The sequence below is a fragment of the Pleurodeles waltl genome, chromosome 7, assembly GCF_031143425.1.
Source record: "Pleurodeles waltl isolate 20211129_DDA chromosome 7, aPleWal1.hap1.20221129, whole genome shotgun sequence".
Lineage (NCBI taxonomy): Eukaryota > Metazoa > Chordata > Amphibia > Caudata > Salamandridae > Pleurodeles > Pleurodeles waltl.
Genome location: NC_090446.1, coordinates 1,114,700,976 through 1,114,728,174, shown reverse-complemented (window position 1 = coordinate 1,114,728,174; position 27,199 = coordinate 1,114,700,976). Strand labels below are relative to the sequence as shown.

Here is a 27,199-nt window from a genome sequence, read left to right as displayed (position 1 = left end):
TGTTAGCTCAAGACAGGGAATTACTTCTGATCCATCTATCTTGGACAATGTCTGTTCTTCAACAACTGGGGTTTTTATTGACCAAGAAGAAGTCTATGTTGACTCCTTCTCAGTCAGTGGAATTTCTGGGCTTCCAGATTTACTCTGTGATGGCACAATTATTGTTACTGCCTCAGAATATCCGAGGCATCAAGTGGAAGCTGAGAAATCTCCTTTCCAAAGACCGGGTATCGCTCAGACAGGTTGCCAGAGTGGCAGGACTTTTAGTATCCTCCATTCAAGCCATTTGTTTGGCCTTCTGCACTATCAGGCTGTCCAACTCTTCAGGATCAGCCATTTGAGGAAAGGCCCTTCTTATTCAGACAATGATCTCCTGTCTCAGATAACTAGGGGTGAAAGCTCTTCGTGATTACAACACATAGAGTCCTAGAATGGCAGGGCCATTTTTGGCTCCCTTTTGGAAGTGACAATCGAATCGGATGTGAGCAGATGAGGCTTGGTAGCCAGATGCAGCTCAATCTCCACTGGTGGATGATGGTCCAAGGAGGAGCTGGGACTTCACATCAACTGTCTAGAGTTGTTGGCGGGGGCCTTTGCCACCAAGACTTTGGCCCCTCATTACAACCCTGGCGGTCGGTGATAAAGCGGTGGTAATACCACTAACAGGCCGGCGGTCAAAAAAATTGAATTACGACCATGGCGGAAACCGCCAACACAGACAGCCACTTTAACACAATGACCGCCACGGCGGTAGAAACAAACACCACTGCGGTAACCGCCAACAGACAGGCGAAAGACAATGTACCGCCCACACTATTACAAGGCACTAATCCACCAGCTTTTCCGGGGCGGTACCAACGCCATCAAAAGCACAGCAGAAATGGTCTTTGGAAGGGAAACCACTCACCTCTCGACACCCAACGAGTAACCAGGAGTACGAAGGACGGCGGCGACGACCACGGTGAGTACTGCACCTAGCACACAGGGGAGGGGAGGAGGGAAAAGAGAGTGACACACACACACAACACCCCCACCCACAACAACACACACCCACATATCCGGTCACATCACAGATACACCCTGTCACCCCCTGGAAGAACGCAAGGACCAAACGAAATGAGTTTAACTAGTGTAATAATCGAACAGTCAGATAGCCCAAGAGAACAGTAAATAATCAGTATATACAAATATTTACAGCAAGTACACAAGTCCATACACTGTCCCATGAAATGTCCGTGGACCAGTGGTCACAAAAAGCATGGGAGAAGCCCACACATGACGCCTGCCTCAAAACGGAGAGAACACTGCAGAGGCATCAGGTCGGAAAAAAACAGGCACCTCAAGGGGAAGGGGAGGGGGGCACCGCAGCCGGATGATGGGACGACGCCACTGCTCCTTGAGGGGGCTCCATGCCCACTGCTTGGTCCTGGGTAGTGCAAAGCCACAGTCTCTGAAGTGGGTGGTTTACCTACTGCTTGGTGCTGGGGAGTACAAAGCCACAGTCTCTAATGGGTAGTTTGCCCACTGCTTGGTCATGGGGGGTACAAAGCCACAGTCTCAAGTCGGTGACATGTTCCACTGGTTCTGGAGGGGGCTTGGTGCCCAGAATGCTTCATCCTGCCAAGGACTGTGTTAGTGGATGCTTTTCCCCACTGGCTCTGGAGGGGGCTTGGTGCCCAGCGTGCTTCATCCTGCCAAGGACTGTGTTAGTAGATGCTTTTCTCCACTGGTTCTGGAGGGAGCTTGGTGCCCAGAGTTCTTCATCCTGCCAAGGACTGTTAGTGGATGCTTTTCTCCACTGGTTCTGGAGGGAGCTTGGTGCCCAGTGATGCTGCACCTGGGGTGTGGCAGGTCCCATTCCCTCACCTGGGTGGCTGAGCCACGAGATCTTCAGGGAACAGGTAGCATCAATCAATCAATCAATCAATCAATCAAAGAGACTTATATAGCACGCTACTCACCCGTGAGGGTCTCAAGGCGCTGGGAGGAGGGGGGAGAGGGGATGTGAGATCACTGTTCGAAAAGCTAGGTTTTAAGGCCCTTCCTGAAGAGTAGGAGGTCCTGGGTCTTGCTGAGGTGGGTGGGGAGGGAGTTCCAGGCTTTGGGGGCCAGATAGGAGAAGGATCTGCCTCCAGTGGTGGTGTGTTTGATGCGAGGGACTGTGGCGAGAGAGATGTCGGCGGAGCAGAGGTGGCGTGTGGGAGTGTGGAAGGTCACTCTTTCATTAAGGTAGGTTGGGCCGGTGCTGTGGAGGGATTTGTATGCTTGGATAAGGATCTTGAAGGTGATCCTTTTGTCTATGGGGAGCCAGTGGAGGGATTTGAGGTGTGGTGAGATGTGTTCATGGCAGGGGAGGTCGAGGATGAGTCGTGCTGCTGCGTTCTGGATTCACTGTAGTTTGCGCTTGAGTTTGAGTGTGGCGCCGGCGTAGAGGGCGTTGCCGTAGTCTAGCCTGCTGCTGATGAGTGCGTGGGTAGCATGATACTCCATTGAGGCAGAGCCACACTCCACCTTGCGGCGACTTAGGCTGCAAACTGCTGGTAGTGCCAGTGCTGGTGGTGGTGCCTCATGTAGTGTGTGCAGGGTCCAGGACGTCTCCTGCAGCCTCGGACGGCTGCCCACTGGGGATGCTGCTGATGTTCGCTGTAGTGGCACTGGCTGGGCAAGTCGCGGGGCAGGTGGCGGTGGCTGCGGCGGAGATGCTGGCGGTTCTGCCTGTGATGCAGGTGTCTGTAGTAGTGGAGGGAGACACCAGGCCATCTCCTGCAGCCTTGGACGGCTGCCCACTGGGGATGATGCTGATGTCCGCTGTAGTGGCACTGGCTGGGCACGTCGCAGGGCAGGTGGCGGTGTCTGCAGCAGAGATACTGGTGGTGCTGCCCGTGGTGCAGGTGTCTGTAGTAGTGGAGGGAGACACCAGGCCGTCTCCTGCAGCCTCGGTCGGCTGCCCACTGGGGATGATGCTGGTGACTGTAGTTGTGGCAGCTGCCATGCAGATGGCAGTGCAGATGACGGTGTAGGTGGCGGTAGTTGGGGCGGTGCTCACTGTGGTACAGGTTGCTGGCCTGTCATGAGAAATGGGTGTCACCAGTCCCTCACCAGGAGGCTCCGTGCCGTGAGGTGACTTTCCTTTGCTTTTGTGTCCCCTCCCCACCTTGGTAGTCACTGCTAGGACCTTGGCACTGTCCTCTTTGGTTCTGGATGAGGCCTTGCTGGGTGGGTGGTGGGGCTTTTCCCTTCTGTATACTGGTCCCTTCTTTACCTTGGCAGGTGGCAGAATCGGGTGGTCCTTAGCTTCAGTAGGTGGCGCACTGGCAGCCCTGATGGGTTCGATCCTCCCGGACTTGCAGGGACCACAGTGGACGATGATTTGGTGACTGAGGTGCTTGTCTGGGCTCTAGGCATCCTGGCCCTAGGGGAAGGACGGGGGGGAGGTGTAGGGAAGAGGTCAATCTTAGCCAGGAAAAGTTTTTTAGACACACTGGGACGGGAAGATGGATGGGGTTTGGGAGTGGAGGAAGAGGTAGTGGTTGTAGGAGGTGTACGTCTGCTCAGTTTGGGTGAAGGTGCACGGGTTGGGGGCTGTTGTGAGGTGGATGGCTGTTGAGTGGGTGTGTGCCTGCGTTTGTGTACTTTGGGAGGAGGGCTCACAGACACACTGGGAGAGGACACAGGGGACGTGTGAATGGTAGTGGGGGTGGTGATTGCACGTGAGCGGTGTATAGTGATGGGCGTGCTGGTGATGGAGGTAGTGGCTGAGGATGTAGTGCATGCAGGTGTGAGTAGAGACGAGACTCAGAGGGAGGTGGAGGACATGGAGGAGGGGGACACAGTGGAGGCAGTGGATGTTGGTGTGACTGCATGGGTATGGTGCTAGTGTGAGTGCCTGTGGGATGTGTGGTGCTTATGTTTGCCTGAGCCACTTTTGTGTGTTGATGTGTGTGCATGCTGGTCTGATGTTGTGCTTGGGATAGGCTGAGGTAGAGGGGATTGGGTCTGGGTAGTGGAAGTTGGAGGGGGAGGCTGGACACGGACAATGGCTGCCATCAGTGCAGAGGCCAGAGCCTGAATGCTCTCTGTTTGGCCGCCACACCAGAAAGAATGCCCTCCAGGTATGCATTTGTTTGTTGCCTCTCGACACCCTGGATGGCATTCAAAATGGTTGACTGCCCAACAGTGAGGGATCTCAGGAGGTCAATAGCCTCCTCACTGAGGGCAGCAGGTCTGACTGGGGCAGGGCCTGAGGTTCCTGGGGCGAAGGAGATGCCCACCCTCCTGGGTGAGCGGGCACGGGAAACACGCTGAGGGGCTGCTGGGAGGGCAGTGCTGGTAGGGGGGGTGGCGGCTGTACCTGTTGTTGCGATGGGCACAGAGATGCCTGCCACCACAAGGGACCTCCCATCAGAGGAGGAGTCCCTGTCACTGGTGTCCCCTCCTGTCCCCGTTGTGGAGCTCCTCTTGCCCTCCGTCCTACTGGTGTCTTCAGACTCCGTACATTCACCCTCCTGGGCCATGTGGGATGCAGCTCCCTCCGTCTCCGGTGCCTCTGCTCCTTCGCCAGATGATGCTAATGCACACAATGACAGGGTGACAAAACAAAAAGGGGAGAAAGACAGAGGAGACACATGGTCAATGCCAGCAACACCACTACCGTTGGCGGACACAACACACAGGGAGCAGCCCTATGCACTAGGCTATGCACTAGCAGTTAGTAGGAAAAACACCTGCCCATGGGGGACCATGCCTAACCCCATTTGCTGCACACCTGGAACCCACAGGAGGCTGACTAGTTGTAGATGGCCACTACCACTATTGGGTTTGGAGTGCCACAGATCCTGCCTAAAAAGGGACCTACCCTACCAAGTTCACCCTGGCCTAGGGGAACCCACAGCCTACATCCCCCACCCAGACACCTCGTAAAGCGTGCAGAGTCAGCTGAATGAGACTGTACTCACCCCTTGTGGCTGTTGTGATGCCCTCAAGCGCCCATCCAACTCCGGATATGCCACCGCCAGGATGCGGAACATCAGGTGGGTCATTGTGCGACGGGCACCCCTTCCACGTTGGGAGGCCATCCCCAGCTGGGCCTCCGCCATCTTCTTGCTCCAGCGGCACAGGTCCTCCCATCTTTTGCGGCAGTGGGTGCTCCGTCTATGATAGACCCCCAGGGTCCGCACTTCTTGGTGATGGCATGCCAAATACCCTTCTTCTGGTGGGCGCTGACCTAGAGGAAAGGTAAAGGATGAAAGGAAATTACTCTTCCGTCCGGTTCGTCATACTCATTGCCCACCACTTCCCACCCACGTCCTGACACACATACACTCACCATCCTCTAATGCAGGCCTCAGCCCCCCATATATCTTCCATCCACACCACTCTATACATTCATGTCCCACGCATCATGCTCACAGTGTACTCATATGTTTGTCTGGAGGACCGTAGAGTAGCGTGTACTGGGGGAGGACCCCATCCACTAGTCTCTCCAACTCCTCCGAAGTGAAGGCAGGGGCCCTTTCCCCAGACACTCAAGCCATTGTCGCTTCCAGACACAGGTCACAGCAGCACTTGCAGTGTAGGTCCTCTCCTGTTGAAGGTCAGGTATCAAGTGAGTGAACAGATAGAAAATGGCGGTCACGTCTGTGGAGGTGCGTACTGTCACCGCCGGCGTACATCGTGATTGGCTCCTGGAACCCATAGGGCCCAACGATAACCAATGCTGAATTGTGTGGCGGTCTTCGACCGCCTACCGCGACGCTGCACAACGCCAGCGCAGTTACCTCATTTCCCCTTGTCCCTCCTTACAGGTCAGGCAGCCGCCATTTCAGGGTGGCACATGGCATGGCAACTAACTGTGTTACAGCACATTTGGGCAGAAATACAGACAGACAACGCCACACACGGATTTACTCACATTACTGCAAAAACACTTGTGCAACCTATGTGGTACATGACCCTCTGCTCACCATTCTCCTCCATAGGGCACATCCGCTGGGGCAGATGATGAGATGGTGTCATCCTCCAGTGTACAGACCCCTGGTAGACCTGTCGACAATGGAAGACAGACATATCATTATGACCTACAGACTTGATCGTGCCACAATCCAAGAACTGTGTGCCCATTTGGAGCCAGACCTGATGTCAGCTATCCGCCATTCCACAGGTATCCCCCGTCTAGTGCAGGTCCTGTCAGTGCTCCATTTCCTGGCAAGTGGTTCCTTTCAAACAATAGTGGCCATGGCATCAGGGATGTCTCAGCCTATGTTCTCTAACGTGTTGACCAGAGTGTTATCTGCCCTGCTGAAACACATGCGCAGCTACATCGTTTTTCCCCAGGTGGAGGATTTGGCCACAGTGAAAGCTGACTTCTATGCCCTGGGACATATCCCCAACATCATTGGTGCCATTGATGGTACACATGTGGCATTTGTCCCCCCGCAGGAATGAACATGTGTACAAAAATCGAAAAAGCTACCATTCAATGAATGTGCAGATGGTGTGTTTGGGAGACCAGTACATCCCTCATGTGAATGCCAAGTATCCTGGCTCTGTGCATGACGCTTACATTTTGAGGAATAGCAGCATCCCTGATGTGATGGGCTAACTCCTGAGGCACCGGGTGAGCCCACGATCCCCACACAGTATGAATAGGTGTGTATGGGGTAGTCCCTAAGGGTTGGTGTGTGTCTAACAGATATCCATCAACATTTGCAGGTGACTCTGGTTACCCCAGCCTCTCATGGTTACTGACCACAGTTAGGAATGCCAGGACAAGGGCAGAGGAAAGTTACAATGAGGCACATGGGCGAACTAGGCGTATTATTGAGCGGACTTTCGGCCTCCTGAAGGCCAGATTCCGGTGCCTCCATCTAACAGGTGGCTCCCTATACCAGTGGTTCCCAACCTGTGGTCCGGGGACCCCTGGGGGTCCACGAAGCCTTCTCAGGGGGTCTGTGAGAGCCTAGAAAATTAAAAAATATTAACAAATATTGACAAATTAGGTCCCCAGCTTCCAGTAATGACTCAGGCGGGGGTCCCCGGATTCCCATGATGATTCAGTGGGGGTCCCTGGGTTCCATAAATGTTAAAGTGGGGTTCCACAGAAATCAAAAGGTTGGGAACCACTGCCCTATACTACTCACCGAAGAAGGTGTGCCAGATCATTGTGGCATGCTGTATGTTGCACAACCTGGGCTCGCGACGCCAGGTGCCTTTTCTGCAGGAGGATGGGCCTGATGATGGTCTTGTTTCAGCTGTGGAGCCTGTGGACAGTGAGGAAGAGGAGGCAGAGGAAGGAAATATTGACAACCGAAACAACATCATCATGCAGTACTTCCAGTGAGACACAGGTAAGAGACTGGCACTGCTCATCTCATATCTGACTACTGTAGGACATTGTATAAGTCAGCCTTTTAACCTCTGTGTATGGACCCTGACAGTTCACTTTGGCTTTCCTTTTCACAGATCTGGATACCTCATTCTGCCTTCTGCTATGTTTACTGCTGCCCAACAACTGTCATACATTGGTATGTGCAAATGAACATTTACATTGATATTTGTCGAAGAAATTGTAATAATACATTTGTGAAAGTACAGACTGACTCCAGATTGTTTTGCGATTCAAGGGTGTTTATTTAGGCGCTAATAAGTAGAGGAGGATGTGCAATGGGCTGGGGTGATGGTGGAGGAATGTCCAGGATAGAGTCCAGTCTATTTGTATCACAGGTGCATTGTCCAAGGGGGCATGGGAAGGGGAGCAATGGCAGTTCAGGGTGGACAGGGTAAAAGAGTGGGACAGAAGGGTGACAATTAGGAGAGTCCTATTTCCTGGCGGGGGTCTTGGCAATGTTCTCTGTCTTGTGCCTGGATAGCAGGGACCGTTTGTGGGAGTGGTTCTCCTTCTGCAGGGGGTAGGGTGCTGGTGGCCTGCTGGTCTTGTGGCGGGACCTCCTGTCCACTAGCACCGGCAGACTCGGAAGGCTGTTCATCATTCGAGCTGGTGTCAGGGGCCCGGTGGTATGTCACTGTCACCCTCATGGTGTTGGCCATGTCTGCCAGCATCCCTGCAATGGTGACCAGGGTGGTGTTAATGGACTTCAAGTCCTCCCTAATCCCCAGGTACTGTTCCTCCTGTAGCCGCTGGGTCTCCTGAAACTTGGCCAGTACCGTGCCCATGGTCTCCTGGGAATGGTGGTATGCTCCCATGATGTTTGAGAGTGCCTCGTGGAGAGTGGGTTCCCTGGGCTTGTCCTCCCCTGTCGCACAGCAGTCCTCCCCGCTTCCCTGTTATCCTGTGCCTCTGTCCCCTGAACCGTGTGCCCACTGCCACTGACCCCAGGTCCCTGATCGTCCTGTGTTAGTGGGGTTGCCTGGGGTCCCTGTAGTAGTGGACACACTGCTGATTGACGTGTCCTGGGGACAGTGGCATGGGCCCGCTGGGTGGGTGCTGTGCTGGTGTTTCCTGAAGGGGGAGGTTCAGTGGTGGTTTGGGACTGTGGCAGGGAAACAGACTGTCCAGAGGTCCCTGATGGGCCGGGCTGTTCATCTTGATCCAGACGTACAGAGCTGCTGTCGTCACTGTGGGCCTCTTCTGTGGGGGGACTGGATATGGCTGGCACCTCCTGTCCGGTGACGTTGTGTAGGGGTGTAAATGCATTGTTATTTTATCTGTGTGTGCCATCATGTGCAATGGGTGTATTTCCCTGTACTACTGTGCTTGCAATTTCGCCTTGGCCCTTGTGTGAGTGGTGATTGTGTGCCCTGGGTGAGTCTCTCCCTTGGACACGCTTTGGTGATGGGTGTCCATGCAGGTCTGTGATGGGTGTCCATGCATTGTTATCACATGCAGGGCTTGGTATTGGGATGTGTGGGTTGTGATAGTGGGGTATATGTGAGGTGATGGGTGTGAGAGTAGGGGTTGGGGTTTGTGTTGGCATGCAGGTAGGGTTGGGGGGGATATAATATTAGAGGTATGACTTACCAGAGTGCAGTCCTCCTGCTACTACTGCGAGGCCCTCAGGATGCACGATTGCCAAGACTTGCTCCTCCCATGTTGTTACTTGTGAGGGAGGGGGTGGGAGTCCTCTGTATGGCTACCTGGTGTCTGGATACCACGGAACGTACCTTCACCCGTAGGTCATTCCACCTCTTCCTGATGTCATCCCGTGTTCTTGGATGCTGTCCCACTGCGTTGACCCTGTCGACAACTCTCTGCCATAGCTCCATCTTCCTAGCTATGGACATCTGCTGCACCTGTGATCCGAATAGCTGTGGCTCTACCCGGATGATTTCCCCCACCATGACCCTGAGCTCCTCCTCAGAAAACCTGGGGTGTCTTTGAGGTGCCATGATGTGGTGTGAGTGATGTGTGAGGTGATGTGATGTGTGGGGTGATGTTTTGGGGTGTGTAGTGTTTTGTGCGTGGATGGTGTATGAGTGATGGTGTTGTGTGCCTCTGGATGCTGGTGTTGTCTTTGCTTTGCTCTCTCTCTGCTTCTTCCACAAATGTCGTTGTAAGGGGTTGTGGGTAATGTGGGTGTGGGTTTTATAGTTGTGTGTGTGTGTGTGGGTGTGGTGTGTGTATGTGTATCAGGTGTGTGTATTTTGGATTGTCCAATGTGGTTGAGTTTTGTAAATGTGTGTGTATTTTGGTTCGTGGGTCGTGATAGTGTGGGCGTATTCCTGTTGGCGTGATGGTGTGGATTTTGGTACCACCAGTTTATCACTGACCTTTGGTGTGGCGGACTTGTGTGGGTGTCTGTATTGTGGAGGATTTCTAAGTGTGGGTCATAATACCCATAGTGGATTTCCGTCGCGGACACTGTATGTTGGCGGCCGTCAGCACGGCGGTCAGCGGACTTTTCCGCCAGGGTTGTAATGAGGGCCTTTGTCTCCCTGAAAAGTTGAGTTACTGCATCCTCCTCTGTATGGGCAATTTCTCTGAAGTTTGATATGTCAACAAGTTGAGGGGTACCAGGTCCAAGATATTAGCGGAGATTGCTGAAGATTTTTCGCATTATTGTCTGCAGCAGAAGATTTCAGTGGTAGCGGAACAACTTTCAGGTCGTTTCAATGTGAACGCCGACTGGAATTCAAGGTTTCTGTGGGATATCAGAGACCAGAAACTTCATCCTTGTGTCTTTCAGTGGCTTCAAAATCGTTGGGGTCTCTCATATCTATTCATGTACCCGTCTCAACAGACAAGTTTCTGTCTTCTTTAGCTGGTGGCCGTACTCTGGCTCTGGCAATGGATGCCTTTCTTCAGGATTGAAGCCGGGTCCTCGTGTACATTTTCCCCCATTCTTGTAATGATCCTTTGAGTGCAGCTCAGTTGAGGAGATAGAGAGCAAGGTTAGTTCTAGTGACCTTATTCTGGAGTGCTCAGTCATGTTTTTCAACTCTGGTACATATTTCCTGTTATTTTCCAGTCAGGCTTCCTTTTCTTCAGAGCTCCTAATGATACAGTCGGGGATCTGCATTCGCTAGTTCTTCAGGGTTCTCTTCAGCTCATGATGTGTCAAATTCCAGGGGTCGCTAGCTGGACTTAAGAAGCAAGCTGAATTCTTCATCTTTCAATCTTGGGTGTCCCAAACATACATGTGATAAGCTTCGGCATCGCATTGATGGAATGATTGGTGTGATTTACTTATCGATCCAGTGGGGGACACCCTTCTCCATGTCATTAATTTTCTTTCATCCTTAGCCTCTGACATCTTATCATATAGATCAGTGAATACCTATCAGTCAACCAGGCTATTTGGGTCTATGGGAAATTAATATGGTCCTCAAATTCCTTCAGAACTGGCCAGATGATTTGGATTTAACCAGGAAATAGTTATCTGCCAACTTACCATTCTTATCTCTTGCAGGCTAGTTTTTGACGTGAGAGCTCTGGACATTGCAGGTAGAGTATTCTCACCCAAAGGGGTGTCTTTTCAAATTACTAGACATACTAAAACTTTTTCAAAGTGCATTTCGTACCCACATTTTCCTGCAAATCCTAAATTGTGTGTGGTTCAGTATCTGAAGACTTACGAATGTTACTCAGCTGTGTCAACGAAATCGCAAGGGACACCTACTGATTATGTTGCTGAAATCCTTTGGAACTGACAACTATGCTACTTTGGCAAGATGGTTCAAATCAATCAATCAATCAATCATAAGATTTATAAAGCGCACTAATCACCCGTTAGGGTCTCAAGGCGCTGGGGGGGGGAGCTACTGGTCGTATAGCCATGTCTTTAGGTGTTTCCTGAAAGTTAAGAGGTCTTGGGTCTGGCGAAGGTGGAGCGGTAGGGAGTTCCAGGTCTTGGCGGCCAGGTGGGAGAAGGATCTTCATCCGGCGGTGGTGCGGCGGATGCAGGGAACGGAGGCGAGGGCGAGGCTGGCGGAGCGAAGGTTGCGGGTGGGGGTGTGGAAGGTGAGTCTTTCGTTGAGGTAGGTTGGGCCTGTGTTGTGGAGGGCCTTGTGTGCGCGTGGATGAGGAGTTTGAAGGTGATCCTCTTTGGTATTGGTAGCCATTGTAAGCCTCTGAGGTGGGGGGTGATGTGCTGGTGGCGTGAGATGTCCAGAATGAGTCTGGCGGATGCGTTCTGGATTCTTTGCAGCTTTGTTTGGAGTTTGGTTGTTGTTCCTGCATATAGGGCATTTCCATAGTCCAGTCAGCTGCTGACCAGGGCGTGGGTGACAGTTTTCCTGGTTTCGAAAGGAATCCACTTGAAGATTTTTCGGAGCATGCGGAGGGTGTTGTAGCAAGAAGAGGAGATGGCGTTGACCTGCTGAGTCATGCTGAGTGTGGAATCCAGGATGAATCCCAGGTTGCGTGCTTGGGTGGTGGGAGGTGGTGCAGATCCTAGGGAGGAGGGCCACCAGGAGTCGTTCCATGCTGAGGAGTTTGCTCCGAAGATGAGAAATCTCTGTCTTGTCTGCGTTTCATTTGAGGCGGCTTTCTTCCATCCAGCTGGCGATGGCTTGGAGTCCGTTGTGGAGGTTGTTTTTTGCAGCTGTAGGGTCTTTTGTGAGGGAGAGTGTCGTCTGCGTAGGAACTTATCTTGATGTGGTGTGTTCGTGCGATGTTGGCGAGTGGGGCCATGTAGACGTTGAGTTTGGGGCTGAGACATGAGCCTTGGGGAACGCCGCAGATGATAGTGGAGGCTTCTGACAAGAATGGTGGAAGGCGGACTCTCTGGTCTCTGCCTGAAAGAAATGATGAGATCCAGTCGAGTGCTTTGTCGCGGATTCCAGCGATATGGAGGCGAGAGCGGAGAGTGTGATGACAGACTGTGTCAAAGGCTGCGGAGAGGTCCAGGAGGATGAGTGCTGCTGTTTCTCCTTCGTCGAGCATGGCCCTGATGTTGTCTGTGACAGCGATGAGTGTGGTCTCAGTGCTGTCATGTTTGCGGAATCCGGATTGGGAGGTGTCGAGTGCCTTGCTGTCTTCCAGGAATCAGGATAGTTGGTTGTTCATAATTATTTCGATTACTTTGGCTGGGAACGGGAGGAGGGAGATTGGTCGGTAGTTCTTCGGGTCGTCTGGGTCTGCCTTGGGTTTTTTCAGCAGGGCGTTGACTTCTGAGTGCTTCCAGCTTTCTGGGAAGGTGGTTGACTTGAAGGAGCTGTTGATGGTGTTGCAGAGGTAGGGAGCGATGATGATATTTGCATTATTGAAGATATGGTGTGGGCAGGGGTCCGATGGTGATCTGGAGTGGATGGAGGCCATGGTGTTGGCGGTGTCTTCTTTGTTGACGGGGGTCCAGGTGTTGAGGAGGTGGATGTCGCTAGGGGGATTGGGTTCGTGGGTGTTTGTAGTCAGCTGGTGGGTCTGGGGTTTGAAGCTGTTGTGGATTTCTTCTATCTTTCGACGGAAGTGGGTTACGAGTGAGTTGCAGAACTCCTGGGATGGCGTGGGTTCGTTGGAGCAAGTCTTGGGAGCGGAGAGCTCTTTGATGATGCCGAAGAGCTCTTTACTGTTGTGAGCGCTGGTGTCAATGCGGTTTTTGAAGTGGGTCCTTTTGGTGGTCCGGATCAGTTGGTGATGTTTGCATAATGCATCCTTGAATGCAATGTGGTTGGAGTTGGTAGGGTCGCGGTGCCAGGTTTTTTCCAGTCTGCGGCATAGCAGTTTGGATTCCTGTAGGTCTGGGGTGAACCATCTGGCCTTGATTCTGTGGAGGGTGTTTGTTTGTTTTTTTGAGCGATGCAAGTGTGTTGGCGCAATCCTCTATCCAGCGGTTCAGGTTGGTGGCGGCTGTGTTGGGGTCTGTCGTCTCGGGGAGTGGGTCCGGGGCGAGTGTGGAAATCAGTTGATCCATCAATATTTTTCTCCAGTTGCGTCGGGGGGGGGTTGTGTGCGGTGGTGGTGGGTGACTGGCCTCTGGTAGGAGAAGTGGATGCATCGGTGGTCTGTCCAGCTGAGTTCGGTGGTGTGGCTGATATAGATGTGGTTGCTAGCTGAGAAGACTGGGTTGAGTATGTGGCCTGCGGAGTGGGTGGTTGAGCTTACGAGTTGTCTGTTGGCGAGGTTGTCCAGAAGGTTGGTGGTGTTGGTGTTGTTGTTGTTTTCTATGTGAAAGTTCAGATTGCCGAGGAGGATGTATTCTGTGGAGTCGAGGGCGTTGGTGCTGACGATGTCGGCGATGGCTTTGCAGAAATGAGAGCGGGGGCCTGGGGGTCTATAGATCAAAGTTCCTTTGAGGGTGGTGTTGGCGTTGATGTGGATTCTGAAGTGGAGGTGCTCGGCGAGGTTGAGGATGTCGTGGGTGCTGGTCAATATTCTGATGGTGCTTTTGTGGACTATGGCGATTCCTCCTCCTGGTTTGTTGGTGCGGTCTCTTTTGTAGCCTTCAGGGATGGCTATGGCTATGTCGGGTTCAGAGGCCGGGTGTGTCCAGGTTTCGGTTAGGAAGGTGACGTCCGGCGAGGTCGAGGTCAGTAGGTCCCAGAGTTCAACTGCGTGTTTGTGAATGGAACGGGTGTTGAGTAGGAGGCAGTTGAGTTGGTTTTCAGCAGGTCTGTTGTGGTGCTTTAGGGTGCAGGTGAAGCGGCAGGCTTGACAGGAGAAAGGTCCTTTGGTGTTCTTTGGGGAGGACAGGAAGCAGGTAGTGGAGGGGCGTCCTGGATTGAGGGTGTGGAGATCGCTGGCAGTGTAGTGGCGAGGGGAGGTGTGGGGGCTTTGTGGGCCAGGGGGAGTGGCCATGCTGCTTCTATAGAGAGTACGTAGGCAGGCAGGTACAGCAGTGGGAAAAGGCGAGGGAGAGGAGGTGGGGGAAGGGGGCAGGGACGCAGGGACGCAGTGGCAGGGGTTTTGGAGAGAAAATTAAAAAGAAACCGGAATGAAGCCCAGGGGGCTAAAAACAAGCAGGGAAACCAGCAGTGAGGAGGAAGCGTGGGGCGGCGGCGAGAGGAGCGACCTGCCTGCTGCAAGCAGGGTCAAGGGTCGCTCCTGTTACGGTGCCGCGGCTTCCATGAGAGGGGAGGTGGGAGGGTGTGGCAGCTGGGAGGAGGGAGGATTTGGGCGAATAGGAAAGCTGTGGGGGTGGGGCCGCAGGGGTCAGCGGCGGGAAAAGGCGAGGGAGGGGAGGAGAGGGGGGCGGGGACGCAGTGGCAGGGGTTTTGGAGAGAAAATTAAAAAGAAACCGGAACAAAGCCCAGGGGGCTAAAAACAAGCAGGGAAACCAGCAGCAAGGAGGAAGCGTGGGGCGGCGGCGGCGTCGTCGAGAGGAGCAACCTGTCTGCTGCTTCAAATGACTCAAGTCAGGGCTTTTGGAGCCCATTCAGTCGGAGGAGCGATGGCTTCAAAGTCTTTTGTATTGGACTTTTGGTTGGAGGACATTATGACGGCCGCTAACTGGCCTTCTGACTTCACAATTATACAGTTTATTATAATCCTATTGCCAATATAGCATTTGTTGTGGTGGAAAACCTTTGAACAAGCATACTCTAAGCCTCCGGTTCTGACATAGAATGCAAAGTTTTCTGCTGTCACATCAAGAATTATACCACCCATAATTGTACGTATTTGTCATATATAATGATTCCAGTATGTGTTCCCTCCCCATTTGATACTTTTTTGTAATTTGCTTGATATGGAAGTTACTTGTATATTCTTTATTATGCAGTTTCAGAGCAGAAACAAGGATGATCGACAGATTAGCTGTCGTTTCAGTCTTGTGTTAGACCAAAATCTTTGTTGTGCTGGAGATCTGAACAGATGAATGGATCCCATTTTCTCCCACTTTTGTGGATTGTGTTCCTGGTTCCAGTTGGAAGCGTTGGCCTATTGGTTCATTTCGGACAGATTTTTTTCCAGTGACTCATTGTTAAGATGTTTGCAAAGAAAGAGTTGTTCAGTGCTTGGGCTATTGTATGTTTCTGGGGGACCTCATTGGTGGTTGGTTTCATGGGTAATGTAGCTTTATGTGTTCAGTGTTTTTTATTGGCTGCTGAAATGTTTGCAGTAATGATTGGGAAGCATAATCCTTGCCTCTGTGTTCTTAGTAGAGTTGAAAATTCTTGACACAGCAACTTGAAAATGTTTCATCCCTCACTATGTCAGTAACAGAGAAAAGACAGGGAGACATGGAATTAATTGTACACCAGATGACGTGACTAACCTATATTTGTGAAATGTTTTTAGTGAAGTCTAGATCCTGTGAAGCATTTGTGCTTGAAGAGTCAGTGTAAGGAACTCATACAGAGGAAAACAAAAGACCCATATACAGGAGGAATGTGTAGTTGGGGAATACGACTGGAAGCTGCCAAATTTAGGCAGTTCCAGTAGCCTCATCTGGAGGACATTTATTGGCTATTATTCAGATCCTGTCAGAGTTAGGTGAGGTGGTGTTGAAACAATAGGAGTTTGAAATCCTTCTTGATGGAATGAAGGAAGTGGACCTGTTTACATTCAGATGCTGGAATTCGCCACAAAGCCCTGGACTGGCTCACCCCCTTCCTCTCCAAAAGAACCCAAAGAGTTCGCCTCCCTCCTTTCCGGTCTACTGCCACCAAGAGCATCTGTGGGGTCCCCCAAGGATCCTCCCTCGGACCCACCCTTTTCAATATCTACATGGCTCCGCTCGCCAGCATTATCCTCCCCCACGGCCTCAACATCATTTCATACGCTGACGACACCCAGCTCATCATCTCCCTCACGAGGAACCCATCTAATGCCAAGAATAACCTACATGCCGAACTCCTCGCCATTGCCAACTGGATGACAGCAAGCCACCTAAAATTAAACTCAGAATAAAACCAGATCATCATCTTCGGTCCCAAAAAGACAGCATGGAACGACTCATGGTGGCCCACCATCCTAGGACCACCTCCAACACCCACACATGCAACCTCGGCATCATACTGGACTCCTCTCTCTCCATGACTGAGCAAATCAACGCCATATCATCCTCCTGCTTCAACACTCTCCGCACGCTACGCAAGACTTTCAAATGGATTCCCCTAGAAACAAGAAGAATGGTCAACCACGCCCTCATAAGCAGCAGATTGGACTACTGCAACGCCCTCTACGCAGGGACCACAGCCAAACTTCAGAGAAAACTCAAGCGCATCCAGAACGCAGCCGTACATCTCATCCTCAACCTCCCTCGCCACAAACACATCTCCACCCACCTCAGATCCCTACACTGGCTGCCCATCAACAAAAGAATCGTATTCAAAATCCTAATCCTCGCTCACAAAGCTCTCCACGACACCGGACCGGCCTACATCAACAAACGAATCAACTTCCACAACCGAACTCGACCGCTCCCCTCCGCCGACCTCACCCTCGCAACAGTCCCCCACATCCAATACACCACCTCCGCCGGCAGATACTTCTCCCACCTTGCCCCAAGACCTGCAACTCCCTCCCCACCAACCTATGCAGGACCTCCTAACTTTCAGAAAGCACCTCAAAACTTGGCTTTTTGAGCAGTAAACCCCCAGCACCTTGAGACCCTACCGGGTGAGCGGCACGCTTAATAAATTTGATTGATTGAATGTGTACGTTTTTTGTGAAGTGTCCTGTTCTCAAGCCTGATTAATGCTTAACAATTAAAACCATAAGCATATATTGGTTGTACAGGAGGTGGGAAAGTAGTTGATGGCACAGGAGTATATTATTGCTTGTGTGGGTTGGTCTTCTCATGTTTCAAATTTGATGGCTTTTTTGTAGAGGTTAGTCATTGACCGGTTAGACCCATAAAGTTGGATGTGGAGGCCGGGTGCAGTGATACTTGATGTTTCAGTCTTTTAATGTTGACAATAGAGCTTGGTCCTAGATAGGTTAGACCTGTAAGGTTGATTATGAAGGTTGATTGCAGATCAGGCCTGAAAAAGTCACCCTAATATTTGGTGCCTAAAGCAGTGGATGTTCATCATAGATCTGTAGGTAATTGTGATGGTTCATTGGTAATGAGAAAGCAGACCTTAAAAAGACAGTCATGGTGGTGGGCCCTTCAAGCTGTGGTGGTGGTGGTTATGTTGATGGTGAAGCCTGTAAAGTGGACTGTGGGAAATTGGTTGTGGAGTTCAGGCCTACCTGGTGTGGGTGAGTAGTTGAACTATTGAAGAAAGATTGTTCACATTGCAGGTATAGTAGGTGGTCTGTAGAGTGGATTTGCTAGTTCGTCAAGTGTCTGGTTCACTGGCACTACCTAACAGGTTGCATCCATCTGATCCATTAGAACGTCTCCAGCAAAGTTCTATTAAATAACCACTACTTTCTGATGGATACAACTACCTGTGGATTCCTCACCTAATGAATACTCCCATGGCGCCAGCATTCGACGGAAATCTTCTTACTAGTCTCTGCACGTCGACGAGGACGTCACTCTAGCCCACGCGACACCGTCTGACGTCATACAGGCAATAAGAGGTCCTCGACGACGTGCGGACGTCAGTTCCCTTTTTTCCGTGCATTCGAAACGGTTATCTTCGAGGGAGCAACTGTTACTTTTGTGGTTACAGTGTATTTTTGCTGCGTAGTCTTTCGCTGTGGTAATAATGTCGCAGAGAAAGTCTGGATTCAAGCCTTGTCGTGAGTGTGGAGGCAAGATGTCGGTGACGGATCCTCATTCCGATTGCCTTTGGTGTTTGAGCTCCGACCACGACGTCTCGACTTGTGATTCATGCCAGCACATGAATCCAAAGGCCCTCAAGGAACGTGAGGCGAAGCTGTTTATGGCGAAATCGAAGGAGAAGCATCACAAGAAGTCTTCTTCTCCAAGACATCGGCGTCATCGAGACTCCCGGCGCCGTAGAGAATATCGGCGTCATTCGAAGGAGACTCGTTCCAGGTCTTCGGATCGGCGCCGAAGGACATGGGAGATCAGTCCTACGGTTACGCCGCATCCTTCGACGCCGTTGCCCTCTCCGGCGTCTCCGACTTCACCTGGACAGGCGTCGGTGATTGAGGTATTGGAGCCTCAGGTGTTTTCTCCGGCGTTGCAGACGTCGAGGCCGGCGTCGGTGTCGCCTCCGAGACAGGCACCCCAGTATCCGGCTTTTCCCACCCCTGGAGCCGATAGTTCCGCATTCTTGAATGCGATGTATGCCATCTTCCAACAGATGGCTCCAGGGGGTGCTCCGGCTGGGCCTTTGGCCTTTTCATTGGGTGATCCTGCGCCTCTTCGGCCGGCACCCTTTATGCCCTTTCTCCCTTTTGGGAACGTGGGCTCGGCGCCAGTGTCGGCGCCGGTGGCCGCTCCGGTGGCTTCAGAAGGATTGGCCCCGGGGATTTCCATCCCGTCGATGTCGGGATTTCGGCCTGTGACTCCGGTGGGTCCATCTGCTTCAACTGCTCTTTCGTCGGCGCCGAAGTTACCTGTGGCGCCGGACGCGGCGTCGGTGGCTTCTGAAGATCGGCGCCGATCTTCGACTTCGGCGGAGGCATTGTCGACTCCGCGTATTGAACAACGGCTTCATTCGAGGAGACGTGCTCTCCGTGTATTAGAGGAGCAGGAGTACCAACGAGCCCTGGAGGAAGGAGAGCTAGAGGACTCGGGTGATGGGCTGCGTGGTCTGGAGTCGGCCAGTGGGCTGGACACTTCCCCTGAGTGGGATCTTTCGTCCCCGGGAGAATACACTGAGGAGGCTGCTTCCTTTCATGCAGTGGTACGGAAGGCAGCTAGTTTTTTGGACCTGCCTTTGCCGGTGGTGGAGGCTAAACAAAACCTTCTAACAGAGGTGCTACATCCGGCCTCAGCTGCGGCGGAGCCTCTTTTGCCATTTAATGACGCTCTGCTGGATCCGGTGTTAGAGGTGTGGAAGAGGCCGGCATCTTCCCTAGCAGTTCACAGAGCCGTGGCCAGGAGGTATCGGGCGGCTCCGACTGACCCTGGTTTTCTGTCTAGGCACCCTACGCCGGAGAGCTTGGTGGTGCAGGCCTCCTGTTCATCTAAGTCAGCGCCTGGTTCTTTCCCGACGGTGCCTGGGGACAGAGATTCAAAGAAACTAGAGGCGCAGTCCAAGAAGATTTTTTCGTCCTGCAGTCTGGCGTTGAAGGCCACCAACGCAACCTGTATCCTGGGGAGGTATATTCATGCTCTGATGGATGACATTTCCTCATCATTTACAGAGCTTCCCCAGGGTCTTTTGGATGTTGTTTCAAATGCCCAGGCTGCTGCGACCCAGATTATCCAGACGGGACTGGATACGACCGACTCGGTAGCCAGAGCAATGGGCACAACTGTGGTGGCAAGGAGGCAGGCCTGGCTCCGTAACTCGGGCTTTTCTGCGGATGTACAGTCCACATTGTTGGATCTCCCGTTTGATGGGGACAAACTGTTTGGAGCCAAGGCTGATTCGGCCTTGGAACGTTTTAAGGAGAGCAGGGCCACGGCTAAGTCGTTAGGGCTCCAAGCTCCTTCTTCCACGGCCTCTTCCAGATTTTTCAGGAGGTTTCGTGGATTTGGGCGTGGCTCTTCCTTCTCTTCCTTTCGGGGAAGATATCCGCAACCTGCCTCTTCCCATCCCTATAGATCTTTTAGGGGGAGAGGTAGGGTCCGCACCAGAGGAGCCTCTCAGCAGCACTCTGCCTCTTCCTCATCCTCTGTCGGGGTGCAGCAGGGGAAGCAGCCTTAGGCTTCCACCATTTCCCACTCACTCCTCTCCTGTAGGGGGAAGATTACAGCATTTTCTCACCAAATGGAAGACTGTTACAACGGACACTTGGGTTCTCAGTATTGTGGGAAAAAGCTACACCCTTCCCTTTCGGGAGTTCCCGCCCCTCATCCCGCCCCGCCCTTCTTATTGTTCAGAAGAACACCTCCTGTTGCTAGAACAGGAGGTACAAGTCCTCCTTTCAAAGGGCATGGTGGAGTTGGTCCCAGAGCAGGAAAGGGGTCGAGGATGTTACTCAAGGTATTTCCTGATTCCCAAGAAGGATGGTCGTTTGAGACCAATCCTGGACCTGAGGATCTTGAATTGGTTCCTCAAGCAGGAAAAGTTCAAGATGCTGACCCTAGCACAGGTGCTTTTGGCGTTGAACAAGGAAGACTGGATGGTGTCTGTCGACTTGCAGGATGCTTACTTTCATATCCCGATACTCAAGTCACACAGGAAGTATCTCCGGTTTGTGGTGGGATCGCAGCACTATCAGTTTGCGGTCCTTCCGTTTGGTCTTACTTCAGCACCTCGAGTCTTCACGAAGGTGATGTCGGTGGTTGCGGCAGAACTCAGAAGGAAGGGGATAGCAGTATTCCCTTATTTGGACGACTGGTTGATCAAAGCCAAGTCCCTGGAGCTTGTGTCGCATCATCTGCAGTCAACAACCCAGTTGTTGTTCGACCTGGGTTTTTCGGTGAACGAGCCCAAATCTCACCTAGAGCCCTCTCAGCGCCTCCTGTTCATAGGGGCAGTACTGGATACAACATTGGGTCGGGCCTTTCCTCCGCCTCAGCGGATTCAAGATATTCAGGATTTGGTTCCAATGTTTCGAAATGGAGCGGTAGTTCCAGTCCTCAAGGTCCTTCGTCTGCTCGGTCTGTTTGCCTCCTGCATTCTGTTGGTCACGCATGCTCGCTGGCACATGAGGGCTCTTCAGTGGTGCCTCCGAAGGCAGTGGTCTCAACACAAAGGGGATCTAGAGGGTACTGTCAAGATCTCCAGAGATGCTGCTGTGGATTTGAAGTGGTGGATTGCAAGCAACAATCTTTCACAAGGAAAGCCGTTCCAGCAGTCGCCACCAGTGGCCACAGTCATAACGGATGCTTCCACTCTAGGGTGGGGAGCTCATCTGGGGGATCTGGAGATCAAAGGTCTTTGGTCTCCAGAGGAACAGATGTTTCACATCAATCTGTTAGAGTTACGGGCTGTACGTCTGGCTCTCAAGGCCTTCCTCCCTTCCCTTCGTGGTCAGTCGGTACAGGTCCTAACGGACAATACTACCACGATGTGGTACATAAACAAGCAGGGAGGAGTGGGGTCGTACCTTCTCTGCAGAGAAGCTCTTCGACTATGGTCCTGGGCAAAGGACCATCAGATTTGCTTGATAGCAAACCATCTGGCCGGAGTCTTGAACGTGCGTGCGGACAGTCTCAGTCGCCAATTCTCGGGAGACCACGAGTGGCATCTCCATCCAGATCAAGTCCGTTTAATCTTCCAGAGGTGGGGGTTTCCTCGGGTAGATCTGTTTGCCACTCGAGAGAACGCGCATTGTCCGTTATTCTGCAGCCTCCAGTATCCGATGCAGGGAGCGTTGGGGGACACGTTTCAAATAACCTGGTGCGGCCAGTTGCTTTACGCGTTTCCTCCCATACCCTTGATTCCTCGAGTATTGAGGAAGATTCGCCAGGACCGGGCTCTAGTCATCCTAATAGCTCCGGATTGGCCAAGGAGGGTATGGTACTCCGACCTTCTCCAACTCTCAATGTGCCCTCCGCTCCGTCTCCCTTTCAGGGCAGACCTCCTCTCGCAGTCGCAGGGGCAGGTTCTACACCCCAACCTCCAGAGTCTGCACCTACATGCCTGGAGATTGAACGGGGCAACCTGAGTTCCTTCTCTCTCCCGCCTGAGGTAGTGGATGTTATATTAGCGGCCAGGCGACACTCCACTAAATCTATCTACGCTAATAGATGGTCTAAATTTGTTGCGTGGTGTGGAGAGAGGCAGATTGATCCTTTGCATGCTCATCTATCGGACGTTTTGTCTTTTGCTCTGTCTCTAGCGCAGAAAGGTTGTGCAGTGGCTACCATTAAGGGTTATTTATTGGCCTTGTCAGCCTTCATATGTCTTCCAGACCAACCATCTTTATTTAAATCCCCTATTGTTATCAGATTCTTGAAAGGTCTTCTAAATAAATATCCTCCAAAGCCATTCATTATGCCGCAATGGGATTTGTCCTTGGTCCTGACTTTCCTTATGGGGTCCCCTTTTGAACCTATGCATTCTTGCCCCTTAAGGTATTTGGTTTTAAAAACAGTCTTCCTGATAGCTATAACATCAGCAAGGAGAGTGAGTGAGTTGCAGGCCTTATCAGTAAAGCCCCCTTATACAACTTTTTATGGGGATAAGGTGGTGTTGAGGACCAAGGCTGCTTTCCTCCCGAAGGTTGTTTCACCCTTCCATTTGGCTCAGGCAATTACTTTGTCCACGTTCTATCCTCCGCCTCATCCTTCCAAAGAGGAAGAAAGACTGCACCGTCTGGACCCAAAGAGGGCGTTGAGCTTCTTTATTGATAGAACAAAGGATTTCAGGCTGGAGGATCAGCTGTTTATTGGATACGTGGGCAAGAGGAGAGGAAAGGCAGTCCACAAGAGAACACTATCCAGGTGGGTTGTTCTTTGCATTAAAATCTTTTACTCTTTGGCAAAGAAGGATCCTCCTGAGGGCATTAGAGCTCATTCCACCAGAGCTAAGTCGGCCACTTCAGCCTTGGCCAGAGGTGTTCCTGTGGTCGACATCTGCAAGGCCGCAACTTGGTCGTCCCTTCACACTTTTGCAAAACATTACTGTTTGGATTCTGAGGTTAGAAGGGACGGCCATTTTGCACGGTCAGTGCTGCAGGATTTCTTGGTTTGACCAATTAGGCACCCACCGCCGGGCGTGGTACTGCTTTGGGACTCTATTCATTAGGTGAGGAATCCACAGGTAGTTGTATCCATCAGAAGAACGAGTTACTTACCTTCGGTAATGACTTTTCTGGTGGATACATTAGCTACCTGTGGATTCCTCACGGTCCCACCCGCCTCCCCGTTGCCTTTCTGGTCTTACCAAGTAATCCTTGAGTACGCTCCTCTTGGTCTTTGAGGGTGCAATAGATGTTGTATATATTATATGTATATATGTATATATCTTTGTGTATATACTTGATGTGTAGATATATATTTTAAAAAAGAGAGAGTTATATATATATATATATATATAAAAGATTTACAGTTATTCATGCAATGTTGTGTATTTTTACAATGTAATGGGATGTTGCCTTGCTCTTTCATTGCATTGCCTGGTTGTTCTCATGCACGTAAAAAATGATTGGTACTGACGTCCGCACGTCGTCGAGGACCTTTTATTGCCTGTATGACGTCAGACGGCGTCGCGTGGGCTAGAGTGACGTCCTCGTCGACGTGCAGAGACTAGTAAGAAGATTTCCGTCGAATGCTGGCGCCATGGGAGTATTCATTAGGTGAGGAATCCACAGGTAGCTAATGTATCCACCAGAAAAGTCGTTACCGAAGGTAAGTAACTCGTTCTTCAATGAACAGGCATAAAGTCTCAACCTCTGTCTGCCCACAGGTATCACGAGTGGATGAAGTCAGAGGAGCTGCAGAGACTGACTGCTTCTGAGCCACTTACCCTGGAGCAGGAGTTTGAAATGCAGCGTAGCTGGAGGGACGACAATGACAGTAAGAAGCCTCACTCAGCCACCTTAGATGGGTTTGAGCAGCTCTGTCTCATCCTATAAAATGTCACTATAGTCCGCAGCGTCTACTAACAACTTCCTCCTTGGTTTCACATGCAGTAGCCATAAGGAGCACATGTGCTAGGAAGAAAGCAACATTAGCCAGCTGTGTACACACTGTCCATTCCATATGCCATCCTGTCTTGTACACTATTCCTTTGTGCCAGACCACATTCTTGAGGAATCCCTTATGCAGCCCCACCATCATGAAATCCTCTGTACCTTTACACCCTCACAATCTCATTTGCCAGCCCTTTTCCTGACCGCCCTAATGCTCTTTCCCTTGTGCAAGCCCACTTTCATGTACTGTTCCCTGTACCCGTCTACCCTTATGCACAGTCCTGTGTGTTACCTTGCCCTAATACTGAATTCAATACATCTGATGTGCCTGGCTACCGACTTGCAAAATTGCTTGTGTCAGCCCAACCTTGTGTACAGCCCTGTGTGCACAATTCTCTGCTTAACGTTGAGTTTGGCTTCTCCTAATGTAATATTGTTAGGTTTCATATTGATTCCTAAAGGGGCCCCTTGGATGTGATTGTGCAATGTCAAATACATGATTTAATTATGTTTAGTAACCTGTGCCATTACTGCTTGCCATGGTGTCGCTGAGGTTCACGTTCAGTAGTTAGCTGTTGCCATCACCACTGCTAAACATACCTACAGTTGCTAAGATGCTCCCTCTTTTCTTGGCACTTACTTTTGCAGAATGTACGTTTATTGTACTGGATGGCAAAAAATGGGCAGATACTGCATGCACGGATGATGACTGTATGGTGGGCGACGTCAACTTGTTTCTCACTAACCCTGAAGATCCAGCTCTTGGGGAGATTGAAGTCATGATTGCTGGTAAGGGGCACCAGATGCAAACTGTGTCTTTTTGCTGTCTCCTTAGAAACATTTCTGTGACATGTATGAGTATTTTAATTAATGTAACTCATTAGTTTGGGTTGTATAAGTGTTTGGCAATTTAAATGTCAGACCATATTTCTTGTGTTTTTTGGCATGGATAGGTTGCCCATAGTATTAAAGATAAATCAGTGGAAATGAAAGTGATTAAGTCTTCAAGGCACATGTCAACTTGATAACATACACCCCACTCACCCTCCGCGAGCTAAAGGGATGAGAGATAAATATAGTAAATAGTAATTCTGCAAAATGTATTTTTAATAATAAAAGTATTCAAGGGCTAGTTAAATTTTTGACACACCAAACACTGTATATTTGAGCCCCTTTGTGAGTTAGTTGTGATAGTTGAGCCTTAAACATACTCTGGAGAGGAGTTTGGCAGAATGATGCATCATCCGCGATATCTCCAATGTTCTGTACCCTTTATACTTGGGAGGAACTGCAGGGTTTCCAGTGGCCTCGTCTCAGCTGGCTATTGGGTCCCAGTGACAGTCGCCACCCCCTGTTTGTGGAGGGGCGAGTATCACTTGTTTTCTCTACTCCGGACTGCCAGGTGAGACATGATAGCCTAGGGTAGGGAAATCGCACAGTTTCACCCACATGCAAGGAGAAAGCTCCCTGTGTGGCAAGACCATTGCTTTTTTATTCCCGAGAAGGAAACTCACACTTTGGAGGTTTATTTTTTCAGAATAAAATACTTTGCTGAGGGGACCTTCAGATGTGGTCCCAACTTGCCAAAGGATCAGTGCCTTCTATGGAGCACCACTGAAACACAGAAATCCTCTGCCAGGGGAGCGATAACCATAGTGTTGCTGACCTACGGGGCAGATGCTTCATTTAGATGTCAGGATTAATGTATGACCTCCATTATCATGGTGCTGAATTTGCACTTTGTGTGAGTGGTTATTATTATTTGATGTTTGGTATTTTTGATCTAACTTTAGGTGGTTTACGCTGGAACACTGAGTAATGAACTGTTGATGTCCTTTTCACCAGTGTGAACTGTATTCATCCTTAATCCTAAAGTAGTTCAATCAAAAGGATGGCAAAATTCTGTCAGTACTGTTTATGTTGAAACCATAGTTAATAAATATTTGGTTCTATAATTTGAACAAATTTGATTCTACTGGTATTGGTCTACTTTGTTGTACAATTCAAGTCTGTTGTCAATGAGGGTCCATTTGATTTTACCTGTGCTTGGAATTTTGACTGAATGACTGCGGAGTGATTAGTAAATTCTAGACATGAATTGATGAATTTGAAAATGATGATACATTACATGTTCAAACTAATTTATTCAGGTGTTAGCTTAAATTAATTTATTTCAGAGGCATGCTGTTAACTGTTGTTTAAATTGATATTCAGCATTGAACAATATATAGACAGATCTAAAATGGAAATAGAACTGTATGCAGTTGACCTATTCGAGAGAGCAGTTTGAATGTTATATGTTATTAGGAATTTTCTCTGGTATTTGTGGGTATTCCTGATTATAATTGTTACTTTAAGCAGCAATAGATGACTGTTTTTAGGGACAGCACATACACATCTGATCACTCCCATCTCACACTGGACACGACCACTCTAGATCAAGTGGAATTTACTGGCCAAACTGAAGCAGACTAGCTTGGCATGAATAGTGCTTTTGACCAGCAAGGATGCACAACCTACACACTGAGAAAACTTCTTATGTTGGGATTGCCGGTGGCTCAGAGGAAGCATTCCCATGTAGAGAATATCCAAGCTTCCTAGGAACGAGCTGCTAAATTGCAGGCAAATGCTCACAAGTAAGGAATAACATTTGTTCTCTTAGGTTTCTGACAGACTCATGTTAGAGAGTCTAACAGCGCTCTGTTGGTTTTCACCAACTTGAAATGGGCAAGTACAACTATCAGGCTGAGCCACAAAAATATTGATACACTTCAACCAGCCAGCCAATCATTCCACTAGTTAGGTGAGATGAAGAAGCTGGGCAAATTTGTAACTGCAACTGCACACAACTTCAGAATTGATTTTTGTTTTAAAAAGTGAACAAGAATTGTAATTTCTATTAAGGGCACACCGCAAGGATTATGCTATCTCTTCCTTGCATTTTTATTACAACTGCCATGTTGGAAAAAGCATGAGAGTATGTGAACGTCTTGTAGATATGAGATAAAGACTACAGTACCCATCATACATAAGAAAAAAAAAACTACAGGTCTATAATTTACCACTGGTCTCTTAACCAATCACAGTAAAGAGGCTAGTTTTGTTGTAGATCATTTTCGTTTCTAATCTATAATTAAACACAACAAAATACTCACTTAAAATTGTTTAAGCTTAGTTTTGGAGGAAGGCATATAATGGACAATAATTGTATTTTCTACTTGATACTTATCACTACAGGTTCCTCACCTT

At 50.3% G+C, this 27,199-nt stretch overlaps 1 protein-coding gene across 1 annotated transcript in view; it reads left to right on the top strand.

The window, feature by feature from the left end:
• The window catches only part of NAT9 (N-acetyltransferase 9), a 75,546-nt gene that overhangs the window by 27,559 nt on the left and 20,788 nt on the right, over window positions 1-27,199 (top strand). The window contains exons 2-3 of the mRNA XM_069200090.1: window positions 23,725-23,834; window positions 24,599-24,739. Coding sequence (XP_069056191.1) covers window positions 23,725-23,834; window positions 24,599-24,739 — 251 coding nt within the window. The remainder of the gene's footprint in view (window positions 1-23,724; window positions 23,835-24,598; window positions 24,740-27,199) is intronic.